At 40.3% G+C, this 21,040-nt stretch overlaps 1 protein-coding gene across 1 annotated transcript; it reads left to right on the forward strand.

The window, feature by feature from the left end:
- Positions 1-2,117: 2,117 nt before the first annotated feature.
- Positions 2,118-8,199, forward strand: CHST3 (carbohydrate sulfotransferase 3). The gene is made up of 2 exons (XM_069755835.1): positions 2,118-2,367; positions 6,000-8,199. Exons 1-2 carry the CDS (start codon positions 2,231-2,233, stop codon positions 7,252-7,254), a joined length of 1,392 nt encoding a protein of 463 aa, XP_069611936.1. The 5' UTR covers positions 2,118-2,230; the 3' UTR covers positions 7,255-8,199.
- Positions 8,200-21,040: the final 12,841 nt, after the last annotated feature.

Below are 21,040 nucleotides of genomic sequence, written 5' to 3' on the forward strand. Positions count from 1 at the left end.
CCAAGGAAATATTATGCCAGCATCTAAGGTATGATAAAACCATAGATGGTTAATTCCTTCTTTTTCAAAAGGTAACATGACATTAGACAACAAAGACAGAAAAATCATCTGATTGTGCGTTTGAAGCTTTTATGGCTCAACAGGCTTGAAATATGTTTTAGGTGTTTTCTTAGTCTGATATGGCATGTTACCTTTTTGAGTAGAAGGAATAAAGCATTTGTGTCTTTAATTTACCTTTGACGCTGGCGCAGTTTTTTTCTTCTATCCTGTAGATAGGTATTAACTGTTGTTCGTGGATAATATTTAATAATTCATTTCTCCTATGCCAGTTTTGCAAAAGAATTGAACACATTGTGATGAGATGCCCCACAGTCTACTCCTGATCCCAGGAGGTCTGAGTAGATGAACAGACGGGGATCATCCCATAAAACTGTTTTAGCAAAAAGAGAGATTATATTTGATCATATTTTATATATTTCTGTAACATTTATAATTACATTTATATGGGGGAGACACTGAAAATACTTCTGAAAAGTGCATTTGCATATTAAATATTGTCATTGTCTACATACAATGGAAGATCGGCTGTATATGTATCCAGTGTCAGCGCTGTCTATCTTTGTCGATTTTTGGCTTTATTTCTCTGTGTATTTCGCAGCTGTCATGAAGATGTCTGTAGATGTCATTATTTTTCTCTGCACATAGGGCGAGTGTCTGTCTGTGTGGCTGTATCGCAATTGGAACCATATGTCGTCTTTCCAAGAAAGACAAGAAAATGATGATGGGGATAATTAAAAACTTATTTTAGCTCTCTCACACAAAGCATAAATTAGCAAAAGACACTCAACTCTCGTTTGGCAAATAATCAGTTGGTTTCTTCTCAGAAGTTAACAAATGACTTTAAAACCTAAATAAAACATCTTTCTTGGTGAAGTTCACACAATTAAATCTAAATTTTGTTAACAAGCAGATAAAAATGGCATGTACAGAATGAAAATCAATCAAGACTCCCTAAAATGTTGCCACTCACTAATGAATGGATTCATACAACACTAAGTTATCTCTCATCATGTTACTACATAGGTGTCCACATTGGCCCATAAACCCACATCCAGGACACTAAATGTTCCCTTAGCAGTTACAGCTACTTCATCTCACATAACTGCATGAAGGGAACATTTGTGTACATTAACTCAGAAAATTCAGTGCCTTTTATCTGTATGGGTTTGTTTGGCTGGAAACACATGGATTTCTGCAAACTCTGTTTTCAGAAAAGAAATATCCGCAGTTTGTGAATATACTCTTATTGTTATGTGTATTGCTTGTTTTCATGGCTGTCAGAGGCCACAGGCTCAAAAGGCTACCTCGGACAGACTTGGCAAAAGCCACTCTTTCTGACAGATTCCAGAGGAATCCTATTCTTCACTCTTTAACCTCTGCACAAAGACCTAGTCTTACAACAGGGTCCAGTGGATTGATTCCATGGAAGGGCTGCCATCCAGAAGAGGAAGCAGAGGCAGGAACGGTTGCCAAGCAAGGTCAATGCCAAGAGGTCACTTCAGGAACAGGGTCGTAAAAAAAGAATATAGTCAAAATGTATTGCGAGGTCAGGAAACCAACACAACCAATGACTAGCACAAACCAGGTAGAAAAACTAATTGATGGTGGAAGTCAGAAAACCCAGGAGTTTAAATAGCAGAGAGTTCTCCCCAGTGCTCTCTGAAAGTAGTAATCAAAATCCAATCAATTAAGCCCATAGCTCCATGATCCAGCAGCACCAAAAATCCCGGGAACAGGACCAATGCTGTCACTCATCTCCGGCAACAAAGGCGCAGTGCAGCCTGGTGGCTGAAGCAGCAACCAGCATAGATGTTATACTTGTGTGTTGTGATGCAACACCAGGCTGTATATTTTTGAAGTTTGTGTTCTGATATTTAGGATTTTAGAAATATGAAGGTACACCTATAGTCTGTAGTGATGTATTGCTGAATCTCTATACTATATATTATTAAAAGTTAATAGAATGGGCAGCTTCACAGTAGTTTGTGTATTTTGAGGTTACTATTGTATCTTAGTCCAAAAACAATATAACACTTTTTTTTCTTTGTAGGGAAATATTTGAAGATGCAAAGATTCTTGAGACTTGGCTTTGTCCTAATGCCTGAAGGAGAAACAAATTCTCGCACCAAAATATAGAAAAAGTGATGTTCCATTGGAAACCTTGTCTGCCATGGATAGATTTCAGTACTCCCCCATGAACATCAGAGATTTGCTGAGGACAATCAGGATAAAAGCCAAATATGCTCTTTTCATAGTCTTAGTCGTGGTTCTGGTCATCATTGAGAAGGAAAACAAGATCATCTCAAAGTAAGATAATAGGACATAGTTTAGGTAATGGTTAACAGAAAATGGAAAAATGTTAGACTGTTTTTAAAGGGGTTATCTGGCTTTATGACATTTATGACCTATCCTAAGATCATCAATGCTTTTTTAATGCCAGATACATCTGTTTTGGATCCATTTACTGTTTACATTTGGCCAGCGCCAGAGTTGAAAACAATTGATCTGTAAGGATGCTGGGTGTAGCGTTCCCATGAATCTGATATTAATGGCCTATGCTAAAGATAAGTTATCAATATCATAAGCTGAAAAGCCTTTTTAAAGGAAATCTATTACCTTGGAAAACGCTATTTATCTGAAAATATAGGGTTAATCTGCAATTAAATAGTGTCAACAATGCTGCTTTGCTGTCTTCCTGAAAGTGCGGCTACCTGAAGAAAAGGAACTTATTTCCTCCAAGGATCCACTGGCTTTCAGTTATGCAGGAGTACTGATGCAGCTACAGTGATCACTCACAGCACCGCTCACGATAATATGAGCGGTGACGGTAAGCCCTCCCCAACACTTGGACTGATAGCTGGCTCTGCAGCACGTCTGTGCAGAATGAGCTGTCAAAAAAAATTCCAGGCTGTGCTTACAGTCATGCACAATCCTATGACTGAAAGCTGGTGGTTTCCGGGAGAAAATAAGTTCCTTTTCTCCTGGTAGCCGCACTTTGAATAAATCAGCATTGGATTGTTGTAACACTATTAACCTGCAGATTAACCCTATTATCTGACGGTAACTAATGTTTTCTGAAGTGACAAGTTTCCTTTAACCCCTAATAATTCAGATTACAAGCAATACCGTTAACATAAGCCCCTTGGAAAAAATTAGGAAATTGGAGATTGCAAATCCAGGAGGCTCTCCTGCTCCAGGTCAAGTCTTCACAGTCCGCACTATAATTTCCCTTTATGAGCAACACTGTGATGAAATTTGTTCAGCGTCGCTTTGATTTTTTGTGTCTTTTATTGAAGTAAGTGGAGATCAAAGTCTATTGGCGCGACCAAGCAGTCACACGCAGTAGCTGATTGATGAAAGGACAAGTACAATACAGGCCAATCACAAAGGGCGATATTACATTACAGAAGTATTAATCTGTCCCTAATCAGTAATATAATTAGAAGGTCACATCTGTTATTATAAAACAACTCGTCAAATGTGTGTTGAGCTCAACACATGGAAGAAGCAAAATTTGTGAGTTAGTTGTACTGTTTACTTAAAGAGACAACCCAGAGCTACAGAAATAGTAGCAGTGCACACTGGTGGGCATCATGGAAATACAATTTTATTAAAAGTGTAACTGCATAACACAAAGAAACTGCACAAATGTTTAAAAAATCTTTAAAAAGCACAATTGTGCTGGAGACAAAAATCAAACTGGCTCACCATGATAAGTGACCAGAATTACCCCCTGCCTCCGGTATACAATGGTTCCTTGCCAAAATAAGAAATATAATCAGCACACAGCATAAAGTGCAATTACGTAGTCTAACAAAGTATATGCATATAATAAAGCTGACATACCAAAACAAGGACTAATACAAAATTTAACATCAAGCAATAAAGTAAGTTTGTGCAAGGAATAAATACCATATAAGATCACAGAGACCCTAGGTGAAGTAAGGTGTCTGTATTTCCTCCACGTATCGCCACACATGCGGCTTCCTCAGGGGAATTCAGGCCACTAAATATGGTGAACATGTTTGATTTACGTTTGTAGCAAAGTATTTTTAACCAATTATGAGGGGTGGGGGTTTTATGTTTTGCTATAAGAGCATGTAACTCTTAGCTTAGATGCACTGTTTGCAGAAAATATTTTAACAGGGGCATAGAAGGGTAATGCAGGGCTCCAAAAGCTCAGACATAATTAAAGAGAATCTGTCAGTAGGATCAATCCTCTATGCCGTCTATATGGGCTTGCAGGTTATAGGAAGCTGAATAAAATGATACTTTAGTATCAGAGATTCAATGTTTTGTTTTATTACAGAGAAATTTACTTTTTTATTATATGTAAATGAGCTGTTCCAGGCTATAGGGTTGTACACTGATCTGTAACAGAATCTGCCTCCAGAGCTTAGGGGCATTACCAGTGTGATACATGTAACTAACAGAGAACAGTAGAACTCTGTATTCTAATAAACATATTAACAGCTGCAGCTTTCACAGTTCTGCTGTGTTCCTAAAATATTATAACACTGGCTGCCTGTGAGATAGAAGCTGAAGCACTGAGAGGAACCTGCAGGTGAGTCAGTTATAATCACACACAGTTATACAGTGAGATCACTAGAGCAGAAAGCGATCATTACACATCACACTAGTAACTACCCCTTTCATTTATAATAAGCTCTGGAGGCAGATACTCAGGGAGATCAGTGTCCGGCCCATAGTCTTGAAAAGCTCATTTACGTGGATTTCTCTGGAATAAGGCTAGGGTCACATTGCGTTAGGACAGTCCATCTAGCGCATAGCGCTACGGACTGCGCTAACGCAATGTCACAAAAGGGATCACGTTAGCCGATCCCGCTAGCGCAGATCCCCGATCTGCGCTAGCGAGGAACGGACCGCTTTCGCGGTCCATCACTCAAATGACGGCACATCACTAGCGCAAGCCCAATGTGGGCGTGCGCTAGCGATGCGTTTGCCATTACAGGCAATGGCGGCGTTAATGCACTACGTTACACCGCATTATGCCGCGGTGTAATGTAGTCCATTAAACGCGGTCTCATAACGCAATGTGACCCTAGCCTTAGACATCAGATCTCAGAGATCAAGGTATTCATTTATTCAGTTTCCTATGACCAGCATTCCCATATACATGGCTTAGGAGGGTTGATCCTACTGATAGATTAATATTTTTAATATGTGTTTATATATTGGAACAAGAGAAAAGAATATTGATTAGCCAAAGATCCATAGTACTGCACCATAGAGACTCTAGCCCCAATTCATCAAGACCTGCAGTTTTCACGTCGGTCATGCCTCTTAATGAGTCAGGCGAGGAGCGAAGTGGCGTGTGGGACTGTAGAAATAATTGTGCATAAGGTACGACACCACTCGTTATGAATTTAATTGGTGGGAGTTGACCATGCGCTGCCCCAGCTACCCCAACTTTGGTACCTAAAGTTGCAAATTTTTTGCACAACACAAGGCTGCTCAAGACTTTTGCAACTTTACAAAGTTTTTATGCCAGTTTCATGGCGTAAAAGCTTTGATGAATAGTGCCCTCTGTATTTCTCCGCATGGGCTTTACTCCCATTTCTATGCCATGTACATGTGGTCTTTCTATGCAACATTAACTTGTAAAACCTACCCAAAGAGATCCAGCTGTTGCTTATTATTGACTTTCTCCATCAACAATTTGTAATTACCTAATTACTGCAAAGAGTCATGCTATTTTCACAAGACTTTTGTTGGCAGACCATAATAATTTATCTAATATTTATGCAATATACACAAAGAACAGTTCTAGGAAAATATGTAAAACTTGTAGTAGTAGACATTCTTTGGTTGGATCAGTCAGCTCCTAGAATGAATAATGTTCAGATACAAAATACACAGGATTTAATGAAAATTAGGAAATGCTAATAAGTTGTAATATCGTTTTTCTTTTCTTGCAGAGTATCGGACAAACTTAACCTGAAGCAAATGCCGCAGAACATATTTGAGATCAACAATACAAGCTCCAATATTGTCTACTCAGAGAATGGTTCCTTGCTGTCACTCAGTGAGCTGGACTCTGCCTTTTCTCAGCTTAGGAAACAACTGGTTAATGTCACCCTACAACTCGGTGGTAGAAACCCATTTCCTGCGGACCTTCCTATAATGCCTCGTAGGCACATACTGCTCATGGCCACAACGCGCACTGGCTCATCTTTCGTAGGAGAGTTCTTTAACCAACAGGGAAATATCTTTTATTTGTTTGAACCTCTGTGGCACATTGAAAGAACGGTGTCTTTTGAATCGATTGGTGCCAATGCGGTTGGTTCAGCAATTGTTTACAGAGACGTTCTCCAGCAACTTCTCCTCTGTGATCTACATATCTTGGAGAACTTTATTTCACCACCTTCTGAAAACCACCTTACAAGATTCTTATTCCGTAGAGGCTCTAGTAAGTCTTTATGTGAAGACCCAGTGTGTACTCCCTTTGTGAAAAAAGCCTTTGAAAAATATCACTGCAAGAATCGTCGATGTGGTCCTCTTAATATGACATTAGCAATGGAATCATGTCTAAGAAAAGATCATGTAGCTATTAAGTCAGTACGTATTCGACAGTTGGAGTTTCTACGCGCTCTTGTTGAAGATCCACGACTTGACATGAGGATAATACAGTTAGTTCGTGACCCAAGAGCTGTATTAGCCTCTCGCATGGTAGCTTTCTCTGGAAAATATGAATTATGGAAAAAATGGGCTCTAGAAGGAGCAGCTCCCATACATGAGGATGAAGTTCAAAAATTAAAGGGTAACTGTGAGAATATACGTATGTCTGCACAACTTGGCTTGAGTCAACCAAATTGGCTTAGAGGTCGCTACATGCTCATGCGATATGAAGACATTGCTAGATTTCCTCTTGAAAAGGCAAAGGAAATGTATAAGTTTGCTGGAATCACACTTACACCACAGGTGGAAGAGTGGATCATCAAGAACACCCAAGCTTCCCAAGAAAATAATGGTATCTACTCTACACAAAAGAACTCTTCTGAACAGTTTGAGAAGTGGCGATTCAGCATACCGTTTAAATTAGCCCAAGTAGTTCAGGATGTGTGTGAACCCGCAATGAAACTATTTGGCTACAAGTTGGCTAATGACTTAAAGACGCTTACAAATCGTTCAATCAGTTTGCTAGAGGATAAGGTTAATTTTTGGATGAGGTAGTGTTCTGCTGTTTAAATTATTTATATCTTGGGTCAAAAACTGCTATTAAACTTTGTGCTTGAAAGAGGGGAGGCAGATGGAAGAGGGCCAATTTTTGCACCTGCTGAGCCGCAATGCGCCATTTTTTAAAGCATGTGTGCATTTTTCAGTGTATTACTTCCTAAATTAGGAAGTCTTTCTTATTGAAAAGTCAGGGGAAGAAGCTGAAGATACCGATTATCCAGATTTGCTTTTATAGTGGATGATTCCTGCTGATGTACAGAAAATGCCTACTTTTCCAGGTACTGGCTGAATCTATTCCTGGAAATTTCTCTCTCCACAGCACAAGCTGTTTTCTGAAGCCGAGGTAAAGATTTTCTGCACTACAGGGCGTCCAAAAAGTTCAAGGACTCTGCAATCATAAAATAGCTCAAATATGCAGCACATAAATTATGATATCACATCTACAGAGGATGAAAGCTTTACCATTTTGGGGGGCTAACAGTCTTTGTGAGTGATTATTTTATAAACCGATAGGTTTATTTTAAGAGTTTCTTACATACAAAGACAGTGGACTGTTGTTGTACAAGTATTCCTGCCAGTCAGAGCAGATGTTTTCTTTATGATGCTTAGAATATGAGAGAGACCTTCTAAAGCAGCATATCTGAGCAAGAACGAGCTTGCACATTCATTCCCCCGCAAACATAGAAAATATTTATTATACAACTGGGATGAAAAGCTAAGGCTCTCCAAGTCCTTATCATTTCACACCAAAATTCCCAGCCTTACAAAGTGTCTTTTTCTTCCAAGGCTTGAACACAGTTGACTGAAGCTTTGCATGTGAAATCAAATACTGTATAACGGAGGAAGTCAGCTTGTGTTTTTCTTTAGGATGTGAGGTTGCACCACCTGTTTCTCACTGTAGCTTGTTCTAAAGGTACCGTCACACATAGCGACGCTGCAGCGATACCGACAACGATCCGGATCGCTGCAGCGTCGCTGTTTGGTCGCTGGAGAGCTGTCACACAGACAGCTCTCCAGCGACCAACGATCCCGAGGTCCCCGGTAACCAGGGTAAACATCGGGTAACTAAGCGCAGGGCCGCGCTTAGTAACCCGATGTTTACCCTGGTTACCATCCTAAAAAGTAAAAAAACAAACGCTACATACTTACCTTCCGCTGTCTGTCCTCGGCGCTCTGCTTCTCTGGTCTGGCTGTGAGCGCCGGGCAGCCAGAAAGCAGAGCGGTGACGTCACCGCTCTGCTTTCCGGCTGACCGACGCTCACAGCCAGAGCAGGAGGAGTGCAGAGCACAGCGCTGGAGGACAGAGAGCGGTAGGTAAGTATGTAGTGTTTGTTTTTTTACTTTTAGGATGGTAACCAGGGTAAACATCGGGTTACTAAGCGCGGCCCTGCGCTTAGTTACCCGATGTTTACCCTGGTTACCAGCAAAGACATCGCTGAATCGGTGTCACACACGCCGATTCAGCGATGTCTACGGGGAGTCCAGCGACCAAATAAAGTTCTGGACTTTCTTCCCCGACCAGCGACAGCACAGCAGGGGCCTGATCGCTGCTGCCTGTCACACTGGACGATATCGCTAGCGAGGACGCTGCAACGTCACGGATCGCTAGCGATATCGTCTAGTGTGACAGTACCTTAACACTCCATAAAGTTGGAGCAGACCTCTCACCTGTCTTCTCCATTCAATGAGGTTGTAATGGGATAATGAATGCTTTTCAATAGGACTGCAAATTGCTCAGAGCAGAGTAGTGGGCAGCTGGTCTTGTCCAAACATTTATTAGTTCATTGTAGTAATTAGACTATAATTTAAGATCGATATGAAGGAGCTTTTTTAGCCAGGACAACACAACTAGTCTGCATAGCCAATAGACAAGCACTGGGAACAAGTACCAGTAATTAGCAGACTTTCTAGATATTTTGAATCCCCTCCCATGATCGATTGCACAAAATCATTGTATTAAATTATGGTCACACCAAAAGCTGGACTCTCAGGGTTGCTTGAACATGGCTAGATAACAATTTTGTCTTAATATAATATTTACCTGGGGTCCTGTGGTGACGTTAGTGATCAGCAGGGCTGGACACCAAGTGACTATTATTGGAAGTAGTCCTAATGTATTAAATGTGAATATGAAGTTTTAAATAAATCCAGTACACCAAAATTAATTAATCATATCCACAAGTTGGACTATATTAGAGAAAATAATTTATAACAATTTAAAGGGGTTCTCAAGTTTTAAAGCTATCTCCTATCCATGGGATAAGGGATAACTTTCTAATTACTAGGGGTCAGACCGCCATCATCCCTACTGATCCAGAGAAACATGGCTCTGAAGCACCCTGGTTGAATGGAATGGAGGTCGATCATGTGCTCTACCACTCTATTAACTCTTGATGGCTGTGCCAGAGATTTCTGAGCATAGCGCACGTCTGATCTTCTGCGCTCCTATTAAAATAAATGGATTGGTGGTGCGCTTGATCGATCTCTGCTATATTCAGATGTAGCTCCTCATATCCCCAGTTCTTGGGATCGGTGGGACCCACGGTGTTTGGATCCCCAGATATCGGAAAGTTTCCCCTATCCTTTGGATAGGAGACAACTTTCAAACTTGAAAGCATCCCTATAATGTTCATATGGAGACACGCCAGTAATCCGATCAGCCGTCTTTCCATGCATTGTTCCATGACTGAACATATCTGGGTTTTACTGTAGACTTAGAAGCATTTGATTTTACGTAAAGAAGCCATTTATGCTAAATGATTGTGTTGATTAACAGTGCACTTCATGTAAAAAGTGAATCATTTTTGTATGCTGTCTAATTACCAGCATGTAGGAACTTGTCCTTCTCCTGGATTAGCAAAGTAAACTGTGTCTCGTCAATAACAATTCTTTATTCTAATTAGGTAACATAACTGAAGAATGTTCAAACACGATGATAATTTGTTCGAACAAAGGGCAGGCATGTTGTGAAGAGATCAGGACATGCTGCTAAGATAGGCTATTACCTTCATTTCATTCTTTATAGCTTACTCTTTGAATGCCTTCCAATAGATTTGGAAAGATTGTTGTGGCTAAGAATTTGACTTGACACAATGGAGTTTGTTTTGTTTCTTATACAAATACTAAAATGGACCAGATGTCGCTATGGTATTTTACAACTTAAGACATAAGGATATCTGTTAAGATGTTAACTGACCAGGACTAACCCTATCGTATCTCCTGTTTGGACCAATAGACATAATAACAGGGAGTTCTCTGCTTAACGAGTAACATTAGTATCTTTTTTTTTCCATAAATTAATAATGCACATGAAAATAACAAACTTTGTAATGCATCTTATTAGAGAAATCTGCTTATCTCTCCACCAGGAATGATCAGTCATTCTCAAATTCTCAATTCTGGTGTAAAATCTGTATTCAGGGAAGACAGACTTTCCCATTACTGAGATAGGAGATGATAGTTTTTACTAAGAGTTTTTGTAAAGAGGAGAGAATGAGAGGAAGGGGGAGCTTTTCCTCTAGCTACTCCTTCTCCATCTCCCTTTTACATAGTATCTTATCAGTACTAACTACCATCTCCTTTCTTAATAATGTCACACTCTGTTTTCACTGAACCCAGATTTTCCCCAGGAATTGTGAATTTTGGAAATAAATGATTTGTTCTGGTAGAGAAAGAAGCAGATTTTTTTAAATAAAATATTTGACAAAGTTTATTTTTTCACATGTACTATTGATTTAGGATAAAAAAAAACGATACAGATGGTTTGTCTTTTAGCCAAGAAAGTATAAAGCTGCCAATACATAACAGTCAGTGTTACACTCAAGCTATCATGCTTGTTCTTTCAACAGGGAGAGCAGAGTATGTTGCTGCCTGCCCGCTTGGTCGGCCACTTACCTCTCGAGTTAACAAATGGATCCGGGAGGTCTCATATGCATTTGATAGATGACCAATCTCTCTGAAATCTGTGGGTCCCACTTTAATCCAATTTGTAAAGAACATTGAGTGGATTTCACTCTGTTGGAACTAGACCGCCATGTAATTTCTGAACCGTTCAATTTGTCCGAAACGTAATCATATAACTGGAAAACTTTTTTTCGTCTAAAGGTACCGTCACACTCAGCAACTTTGCAACGAGAACGACAACAATCTGTGACGTTGCAGCGTCCTGGATAGCGATCTCGTTGTGTTTGACACGCAGCAGCGATCTGGATCCCGATGTTATATTGCTGGTCGGAGCTAGAAGTCCAGAACTTTATTTGGTCGCTAGATCGGCGTGCATCGTCATGTTTGACTTCAAAAGCGACGACGCCAGCAATGTTTTTACATGGAGCGAGAACGATAAGTGAGTCACCATTACGTCACTGGATTGCTCCTGCATCGTTCTGGAGTTGCTGTGTTTGACGTCTCTACAGCGACCTAAACAGCGACGCTCCAGTGATCTAGTTTAGGTCGGATCGTTGTCTATATCGCTGCAGCGTCGCTGAGTGTGACGGTACCTTAAGTCCCTTTCTCAAGAAGTATTACAATAAAAAAAATTCTCATCATATTGGCCAAATCTTTATGCCTTATGTGTCTTAGGCTGCACATGAATCAAAATGATATTTTATTGAAACAATTATTAATATATATATATACATATATTCTCCATTGCCCTACTGACACTGGGCTGGTGGACAACCATATCTCTGGTAATGATCCTACATAAGAAAACCATTCAGTCATGGCCCATAGCAGTGACAAGTGTGGACTGTGATGGACTTTTGACGAGCCAGCAGAGAAACTATTTATCAATACAAGATGAGTATACTATACTGAGTTAATCATATAAATACTGGATGAGAATATGGAGTTAATCTTATGGAGGCAACACCTTTTAAGTGTACCTATCATTTGGAAAATGTTTTATATAATCTAAGTGCTGCATAATTCTGCAGATCGGTGCGATTCAGGCTCTTGAACCCCCACTGGTTAATCAAAATATCATTCTGAAGAACCCAAAGCCTGCTGGATCATGTTCAGCATTATGTACAGGCTCAACATTAAGTAAATGGCTCCATACACCACTCTCAAAAACAGGGTATGAACCCATAGATCTACTATATACCACTCTATGTATGTTCATGCAGGAGCTGGGCTCATTTGGAGTGGTCTCTGACCCCCATCCATCAGATGCACTTTGAACTCCTATATTTTAAAAAACTTTTTTTCACTAAAGATTAGTACACTTTAATAGTTTGATATAGCTCTGCTACTGGTTATGTTGTCTAAACAGCCCGAATAGATAGAACACGTGAGCAGCAGTGACAGTGAAATGTAATGCAATCCTTCATGAATGGGTAGATGATTACACATTTATTAGATGTGTGTAACTAATACTTCTGTAAATGTTGTATGTATACTACACCAGCAGCTTTTACCATGTCACATAGAATAAATGAATGGATTTCTACGAGGCATGTAGTAGCTGTAATTTGAATGTATGATGGTAAAGAAATGCTATGTACTTGCAGGTAAACGGTTAATCTGCAAATATATATCATTTAAATCCTGGATACTACCATACTAGAGCAGCAGCTACATTGATAAAATGAAGAAATGAAGTTTTATTCTCCCTGCAGCTGATTCGCTTCCAGTCATGGGGGCAGTGCAGGGTGATATTACAGTCACTGCTCACTCCATAGTGACCGTGACTGTAATCAGTCCCTGGGACTTTGATTGACAGCCGGCTCTGCACACACATGTGACACACACAATGCGGGCAGGTTGTCAATCAGTGTGCCGGGGAGTGATTACAGCACACTCACTGTATAGCAAGCAATGATTACTAGCTCCCTGCAGTGGCCCAATGACTGGAAGCAAGTGGCTGCAGGGAGAATATAACTTTACTTTCTCCCTGTAGCCACCGATCCAGTAACTCTGTCAGACATACTTTAAATACTATTTACATGCAGATTACCACTATACCTGCAGACAAATAATGTTTGGAGTGACAGGTTCCCTTTAAAGAAGAAAATTAATATTAGTGTTCAGGGTATACACAAGACTTGTAGTTGCATACTCATTACCTGTGCTGCTATGACTTACCATTCAATACACTGCAGACATTACATTCTGTATGCACACTCAGTTAAGAAGTAACTTAGTAACCTATTCTTTAATATAAGAGATAAAAGAATTCCGATTCATTTCACTATATTTAAGCTGGGGCTACATAGTGACCTTGGCTGTGACACCTATCTCGCGACCAAATTCACTGAGTGTTGTTGTTACATTGCGGTGCAATACAAGTAAATGGGGTCGTGTTGCAACCTGGGGATTCTGCCACTACAACCCTGAGGTTACTCCCACTGCAACGAGCAAGTTACAAATATCCGATGTGGTTTGACTACTTGCTTGTCCTGCTCTCAGAATCCTTGGGGTCACAATGCATCCTGGATTACTAGTATTTTTCTGCATGATAGGTGTTGCGGCCAGAGTGGCTGTGTAGTCCCGGTCTAAATGTTGCAGGTATGAAGATCTAGAATCTTTAATTTTCTTAAATTGTAGCTAACAGAATTGACACATTCTGATCCATTATTAACAATATTTCTTAAAGGATCAGCAGTCATGCAAAGTAAAACATCAGCTATGTCCTATGTACGTGATTACATTTCAGCAGGTTTCAGTTGTTAAATTTATCAATAAATTATCAAAGATTTTTTTATATATAAATCAAACAGACAACAAAACAGTTTGTTTATTATATAGAGTAGTAAACTTACTTAAAGTGGTTGTCCTAATTCATTAAAAATGTGTGCATGCTTTAAAATAACAACATAAGCAATACTTATGTGCTATACTCTTGGCTGCCTGAGCACTACTTCTTCCCTACCCCTTATCGGGCTTTGTCTGCAGAGGTGATGCCATGTCTACAACACGTGACTGCTGCACTGCATCAGTAATGCCGAGGTCGACGGTACAAGAGCCTAGCGATTGGCTCATTGTGAACTCTGACCTTTGATGAGCGGAAAGGCGGTGCTGGACTCTTCGGCGGATAACTACTGCTTGTTTTGTCATTTTAAAGCATAAAAATCATTGGCCTCATTATTTCATAACTCTGCACAAACCTTTATATAAATTTACAGAAATTGAGATATGTATGCATTATTGCAAGATTTCTAGAAGCTGTCAGTAACATATCTTCCATAAAATTGATAAAACATCATTAAAATAAATACGTGAAGGCTTTCCTTCCCCATTTACAGGCCGAAAAGCTAAAAAGAATGTGAAGTAAAGAGAGGCTATAAAGATACATTCTGTCCAATAAATGACCCTCTATGTTATTTCCCAGTAAAGCCTTATTGAGGTCATACCTGGCAGTAAGTAGGTCTGTGAATCAGGGAACTGTATATGCGCTGCTCGGTTCAGATTCACACTTCACTACATACCATAAATTACTAGTAAGATGGGTTTTGCTACTTTTGGCCGATTATTGCACTATAATGCCCTCTGTGTACTCCTGACACCAAGACGTCCCTCAAGACCTGCACAACTCTGAATAAGGACAAGGTAGCATAGCCCTGGTCTGTTTCTATGAATTGCTGAGTATTGAGGTGCAGATCGTAGATTTTTATTTTCATTCACAGTTTTCTCAGCATTCTACGGTAATAGTAAATCTACCACATATATAACTCAGGTATGCATAAAATTAATAGTCTATCCTCAAATAACCCCGTATTCCGGCTACAGATGGTTATATGCATGCTACCACTTAGATAGGTTCAGCTTGGTGTTTGTGAGGCATCACTTTACTTTCTCTAACACTGACACCTAGCACTGGAAGGCGTTCCGGAAATGGTGCTCATACACTCCACAAACATTAGCTCTTAAACGCCATTCATTTCTGTATGCCAATTATCAGGCACAGCGTAGAGACACCCATCAGAGCGCAGTTCTTCTTTAACCCCTCCATGCAAAATCCCATCCGCGTATGTGATTGAGAGGGTTCTCAGAAGCTGAGCTCTCTCCACACATGGTAGATGCAGGCTATGGCACATGGCAGGCATCTATGTCTTTAACAGCTGCAGCCAATCTCCTATAGTGACGTATAAATGCAGTGTGCACTGGCGCTCCAGATGCAGTCACGGGGCACCGATGGGTTACCCCCGTCGCATCACAGGTTATCTGTAAAACAAGTCCTCATCTGACTATCTGAACAGAAAAAATAAAATTTGTGACTCTTTGAAGAAGATGAGGGAAAAAACAAAAAAATGCATGGTCTTTAAGGGGTTGAGCTGTGAGGACCTAAATCTAGTATATAGGGACTTGTTTGGGATTCTCGAACCTTTTATTGTAGGATCAAATAATTAGGGAACCATGCTTTTTTTATATTTTTGAATGTAAAATGCTATTCCCATTTCTGTCTTTATTAGTGCAGTAGAAACCTGTCCCAGCACAGTTAAAGAGGTTCTCCGAGATATTTTTTTATGTCCCTAAACTTTCTCCTAAACAGATTTATAATGGACTTACACAAAAATTTTTGCCCCTGACATCTCTTCAGTGTGCTGAAAATATGGGCTGTGACATCACTCTGCTGATATTCCATATACCACCCACATGATTTTCTGCCAGAAAGGTCCTACCCAGTACACGTAACGTCTGCCGAAGATTCCTTGTGGGCAATTTTGAAGATCTAGGATCAGACCTGCTTTCTCCCCTCCTATAAGGAACACAGAAACAGTTGGATCACACATGCATGATCTCCTCTTTGTGTCCTGCACTGTGTACAGACGGTGTGGGGATTGGACATGAATACTGGAGAAGGAGTGAGGAATTGAATCCCCACTCCCTTGGCAACTCTGTCTACAAGGACAGTACAAAAGAAGTCGAAGATGTCCTTCTCCAGCATTTATGTGGGACCAGATCAAGTGATGGCTGAGACATCGGGAGAGTTGCAATCTTTGGATCTGCAGCCTCGATGCAGGGAGCAGACTCTCTGCTTATAAACACAAGCTGATTTGAGAAGGGGGAAAAGGAGAACCAAAATTGGTAAAAAAGGACTTACTTTTTTTGTTTTTACAATTTTTTTTCCTGGGAAACACCTCTAAATAGTGGATCTAATAAATGTGTGCTGCATAGAATATTCATGGGCTAACTGAAGGGGCTAAACATGCCACTCAGCACATGTTTCTGTGTCCTTCACCGGGCAGGACTAGAGACAGGTCTTTACACTTTATACAATCCAGATCATAGTATTGTATACAATTGTATTACTCCATGCTTTATAAAACATGCAATAAGATAAAAGAGAAATACCCCTAAAATGGAATGTTAGAGGTAGTCAAAGGAGAATTAGTTCTGCAATCCGCATGTGTGACCGAAGCTCATTATTGGGTCCTCGGACTGCTGCAGAGGAATCATACAATGGTAGAGTGGGAAGGGACCTCCTAGGTCAGCGTGTCCAACCCCCTGCTCAATGTATGATTCACTAAACCATCTCAGACAGATGTCTGTCCAGCCTCTGAAGACTTCCATTACAGGAGAACTCACCACCTCTCGTGGCAGCCTGTTCTACTCATTGATTTTCAGTATGTGTTGTTGTGGATCTGCTTAAGGATTAGTTCTATTGTCATTTAGTTGGGCTAATACTTGGCTTTTCCTTGTAGAAAAGTCTGCACAGAAAATTTCCAAAGCATGTGACCAAGAGTGTGGAAAGTCCTTTAGAATTTATGAGATTTGGATGGTCTTCAGCCTTCAGTACAGAATTTGTGCTAAAAGCTATGTCAAATACGACACTTATGAACCATACCCAAAAGCTAATATATGCTTATACATGCATAAGCATGGCTCCATGATAATTGACTTGACTTTGGCCTGGCAGAGTGAGTAATTACATTTTACAGAGCAGTTTCAATCAGCAAGTAGCTAGTTTTCACCACCTCTTTATAATGATCTAACCAAAATGGAACTTTTCTACATATGTGATCTGAAACTTTTAGTTTAATTTAAGTAACTATCGATTTTGCAATATGTTGTAAAATATGGACCTTCAAGGAGTTATCCCTGGCTGTAGCAGTAGATTAGGCTCTACGGCAAGTTTAAATAGAATAGACAAGTTTCTGTTTGATTTCTTTGCGATCATTGGATCAGTTCTATTATTGAAGTGCACTCTTAACCAACACATTAAAATAATAGAGTGACGTGGATACAACTTGTCACACATGGCAATAAACTTGCACTATATCAACTAGATTCATTATTTGAAAATTAAGTGCAATTCAAGGTCGTCCATGTTAACCTTACAGTTGATTTGCTTTATTTCTTCATTTTTGCAACTGAAATGTTTTATTTTTGTGTTTTTCTTTAGAGAGTATCCAGGTTTTAGTTTATATTTGATTTTGTCTTAATTATTTGATTTTACAAAAAAAAAATGATGTTACAATTTCCAAGTAATTTTATTTATTTATTTTATTAAAAGAAGGGGGGAAATAAATATTTTATTTTGCAAGAATTGAGCTGTACCAAAAATGTAAAAAATAAATAAAAAACAAAAAAACAAATTAACAAAATGAACTATGTTTACTGTATTAATTCCTTATTACAGGAGATTTTCTATGTTAAAAGGAAATGTCATAGGGTTAATTACAGTGTTGCCAACCATCAAGAAATTCCTGGACAATCCCTAAAAATAGAGACTTTTTTACCACATTTGATGCCTCCTTGATTCATATTTACTGTGATGAAATTTAAATGTAATTATCATTTTAGAGTTCATAGATTATACAGCCAATGTCTTCATATCAGAAGTATGGGCTGTAGAACAAAGCACTGTGCAAGATTTTATACATGTGTGAATGTTAGGAGTCGAGTTTCCTCTGCTGCACAGGGGGAATCTAGATCCATGTCTGCTGCGGTCCCCCATTCTGCATCGGCCGCACTGGAGCCTGCTCAGCGGAGACGTCGGTCCCAGCATCTCACTGAGACTGATACTGTGCAAAGGGCTACCGCTGCCTCTCCAGGCTTTGCTATTGTACCATGCACTGACCTGCGGCGAGCAGGCTTTTCTGGGACTAAGTCCTGCTTTGCACACACTGAGCATACCCAGGGCAAGACCTCTCAGTGGAGATCTAGGGTCACATGCTCAGGTACTGCAGCAACTTCCATTGGTCCTTCTTGAAAGGTCCTTGTAGGTGCTAGGACTAAGTCCTGCTTTGCACTGTGAGCATGCCCAGGCAAGATCTCTCAGTGGAGATCTAGGGTCACATGCTCAGGTACTGCAGCAACTCCATTTGTCCTTCTTTGAAGGTCTTGTACGTGCTGCAACTATTTAAGGCTCGCATGGCTGCACGGCCATGCGCTAGTATCTTCCTAAGTTATGTGCCTTGCGCCAGTGTGGTCATGCATTTGTATGTGTTCAGGGACCCGGCTGAAATAAGCCCCTAGAATGCTGGCACCTCCAGCGAGGAGTTTGTGTTTGTGTGTATTCAGGGACCCGGCTGAAATAAGCCCCTAGAATGCTGGCACCTCCGGCGAGGAGTTTTGTGTGCATGCATGACCACTGACTGCTCTCATTTGGGTAGTTAGCCTGTGCCTCTGTGAAATTCACAGGGCACAGAGCTTTGCTTTCTCGGCTGCTCTGTGAAGCTAACAGAGCTGGTTCATACCTCCATATAGTGCCGCCATTTACTTAGCAGCAGGTTCCTTCCTGCACGGTGGATCCCGGGTTGCGAACGCACCAATCCCATCTAATAAATATATTCGGTGTGTTCCGCCAACCCTAACAGTGAACACAATGCCGTAAAGTAAGAATACTTTAAATATAGAAATGTTAATAGTTTATCTTTAACAATTAATACAATACAAATGAACAAACAAATCTAAATTTAATCAATATTTTGTGTGATCATTCTTTGCGTTCAAAACTGCATTGTTTCTTCCAGATACACTTGCACACTATTTTTGAAGGAACTTGACAGGGAGATTCTTCCAAACATCTTGGAGAACTAACCACAGATCTGAGGATGTAGGCTTGTGCAAATCCTTTTAGCTCTTCATGTAATCTCAGATAGACTCAATGATGTTGATATTTAAGGGAACCTGTCATGTCCTTTGTAGGATGTGAAGTGTTCCCAACACACTGGGGACACTTTACATGTTACAAAGAACATGGCCAGTTTCATTTAATGGCATATCATATTTTCCAGGACTCTTGGAGATAGTTCTTAATGACATGGGTTGCATGTTTTTGGTTTTTGTCCTTCTGCAAAATAAATTTGTAGCTAATCTGATGCTTTCCTGATTATAATGCCTGATGGATAATTATCTGCCTGTGTTTTTCCTTAGGGTACCGTCACACTATAACATTTAGACCGCTACGACGGTACGATTCGTGACGTTCCAGCGATATCGTTACGATATCGCTGTGTCTGACACGCAGCAGCGATCAGGGATCCTGCTGAGAATCGTACGTCATAGCAGATCGTTTAGAACTTTCTTTCATCGCTGGATCTCCCGCTGTCATCGCTAGATCGGTGTGTGTGACACCGATCTAGCGATCTAGCGATGCGATCCAGCGATGCGTTCGCTTGTAACCAGGGTAAACATCGGGTAACTAAGCGCAGGACCGCGCTTAGTTACCCGATGTTTACCCTGGTTACAAGCGTTAAACTAAAAAAAAACAAACAGCACATACTTACATTCTGGTGTCCGTCAGGTCCCTTGCAGTCTGCTTCCAGCACTGTGACTGCCGGCCGTAAAGTGAAAGCAGAGCACAGCGGCTGTGCTTTCACTTTCACTTTACGGCCGGCAGTCACTGAGTGCGGGAACCAGACTGCAAGGGACCTGACGGACACCAGAATGTAAGTATGTGCTGTTTGTTTTTTTTTAGTTTAACGCTTGTAACCAGGGTAAACATCGGGTAACTAAGCGCGGTCCTGCGCTTAGTTACCCGATGTTTACCCTGGTTACCCAGGGACCTCGGCATCTTGGTCGCTGGAGAGCGGTCTGTGTGACAGCTCCCCAGCGACCACACTACGATTTACCTACGATCACGGCCAGGTCATATCGCTAGTCGTGATCGTAGGTAAATCGTATAGTGTGACGGTACCCTTATTGCTGATACCTTTAGTCTTGATCAAATTTAGAACTTTATTTGCTGAAATGCAAATTCAAACTGACAAAGAATCTCCCCCATGCTTCACTGTTGTCTGCAGACATTTGTTACTGTACCTCTCTCCAGTCCTTCGGCAAACAATCTTATTTCTATATAGGGAAATATTTCACATTTTTCAAGCCAGACTGTCTGCTGTATTTTTCTGCTCCACAGCTCCTATGTTTTTGTGCTTGTTGAATCACCTTGTTTCTACGTGGAAGGCATAGGTTTTTGGTTGAAATTCTTATATGTAGCATAGTTCTGGCTAGACTTCGAACAATAGATTGGTGTAGCTGGGTCCCACTGGTTGCTACCAATTGTGGGCTAATAGTACTAATAGATATCTTCAGATTTCAAAAGGAATTAAGCATGATGTGTCACCTGCTGCAATAAGTTTCCTTGACTGCATCTACCGTCCTCAATATTGCTAATTTCTTGGTGGTTCTTCAAAAGAATTTGTACTCTAGTCTGCTTTGACAACTTTGCCTATGAGAAACCTTGCTCAAGCAGTATAACTTATTTTTGTGCTCAGTTTTTATTATTATTTTTGTGCCTTATTTTTGTGCTCAGTTTTGATATACTGTATAACATTTTACATGAAATCTTTAACATTTGCCTTAGGGTACCGTCACACACTGCCATTTTGATCGCTAC

Source organism: Ranitomeya imitator, chromosome 2, assembly GCF_032444005.1.
Source record: "Ranitomeya imitator isolate aRanImi1 chromosome 2, aRanImi1.pri, whole genome shotgun sequence".
NCBI classification, from domain to species: domain Eukaryota; kingdom Metazoa; phylum Chordata; class Amphibia; order Anura; family Dendrobatidae; genus Ranitomeya; species Ranitomeya imitator.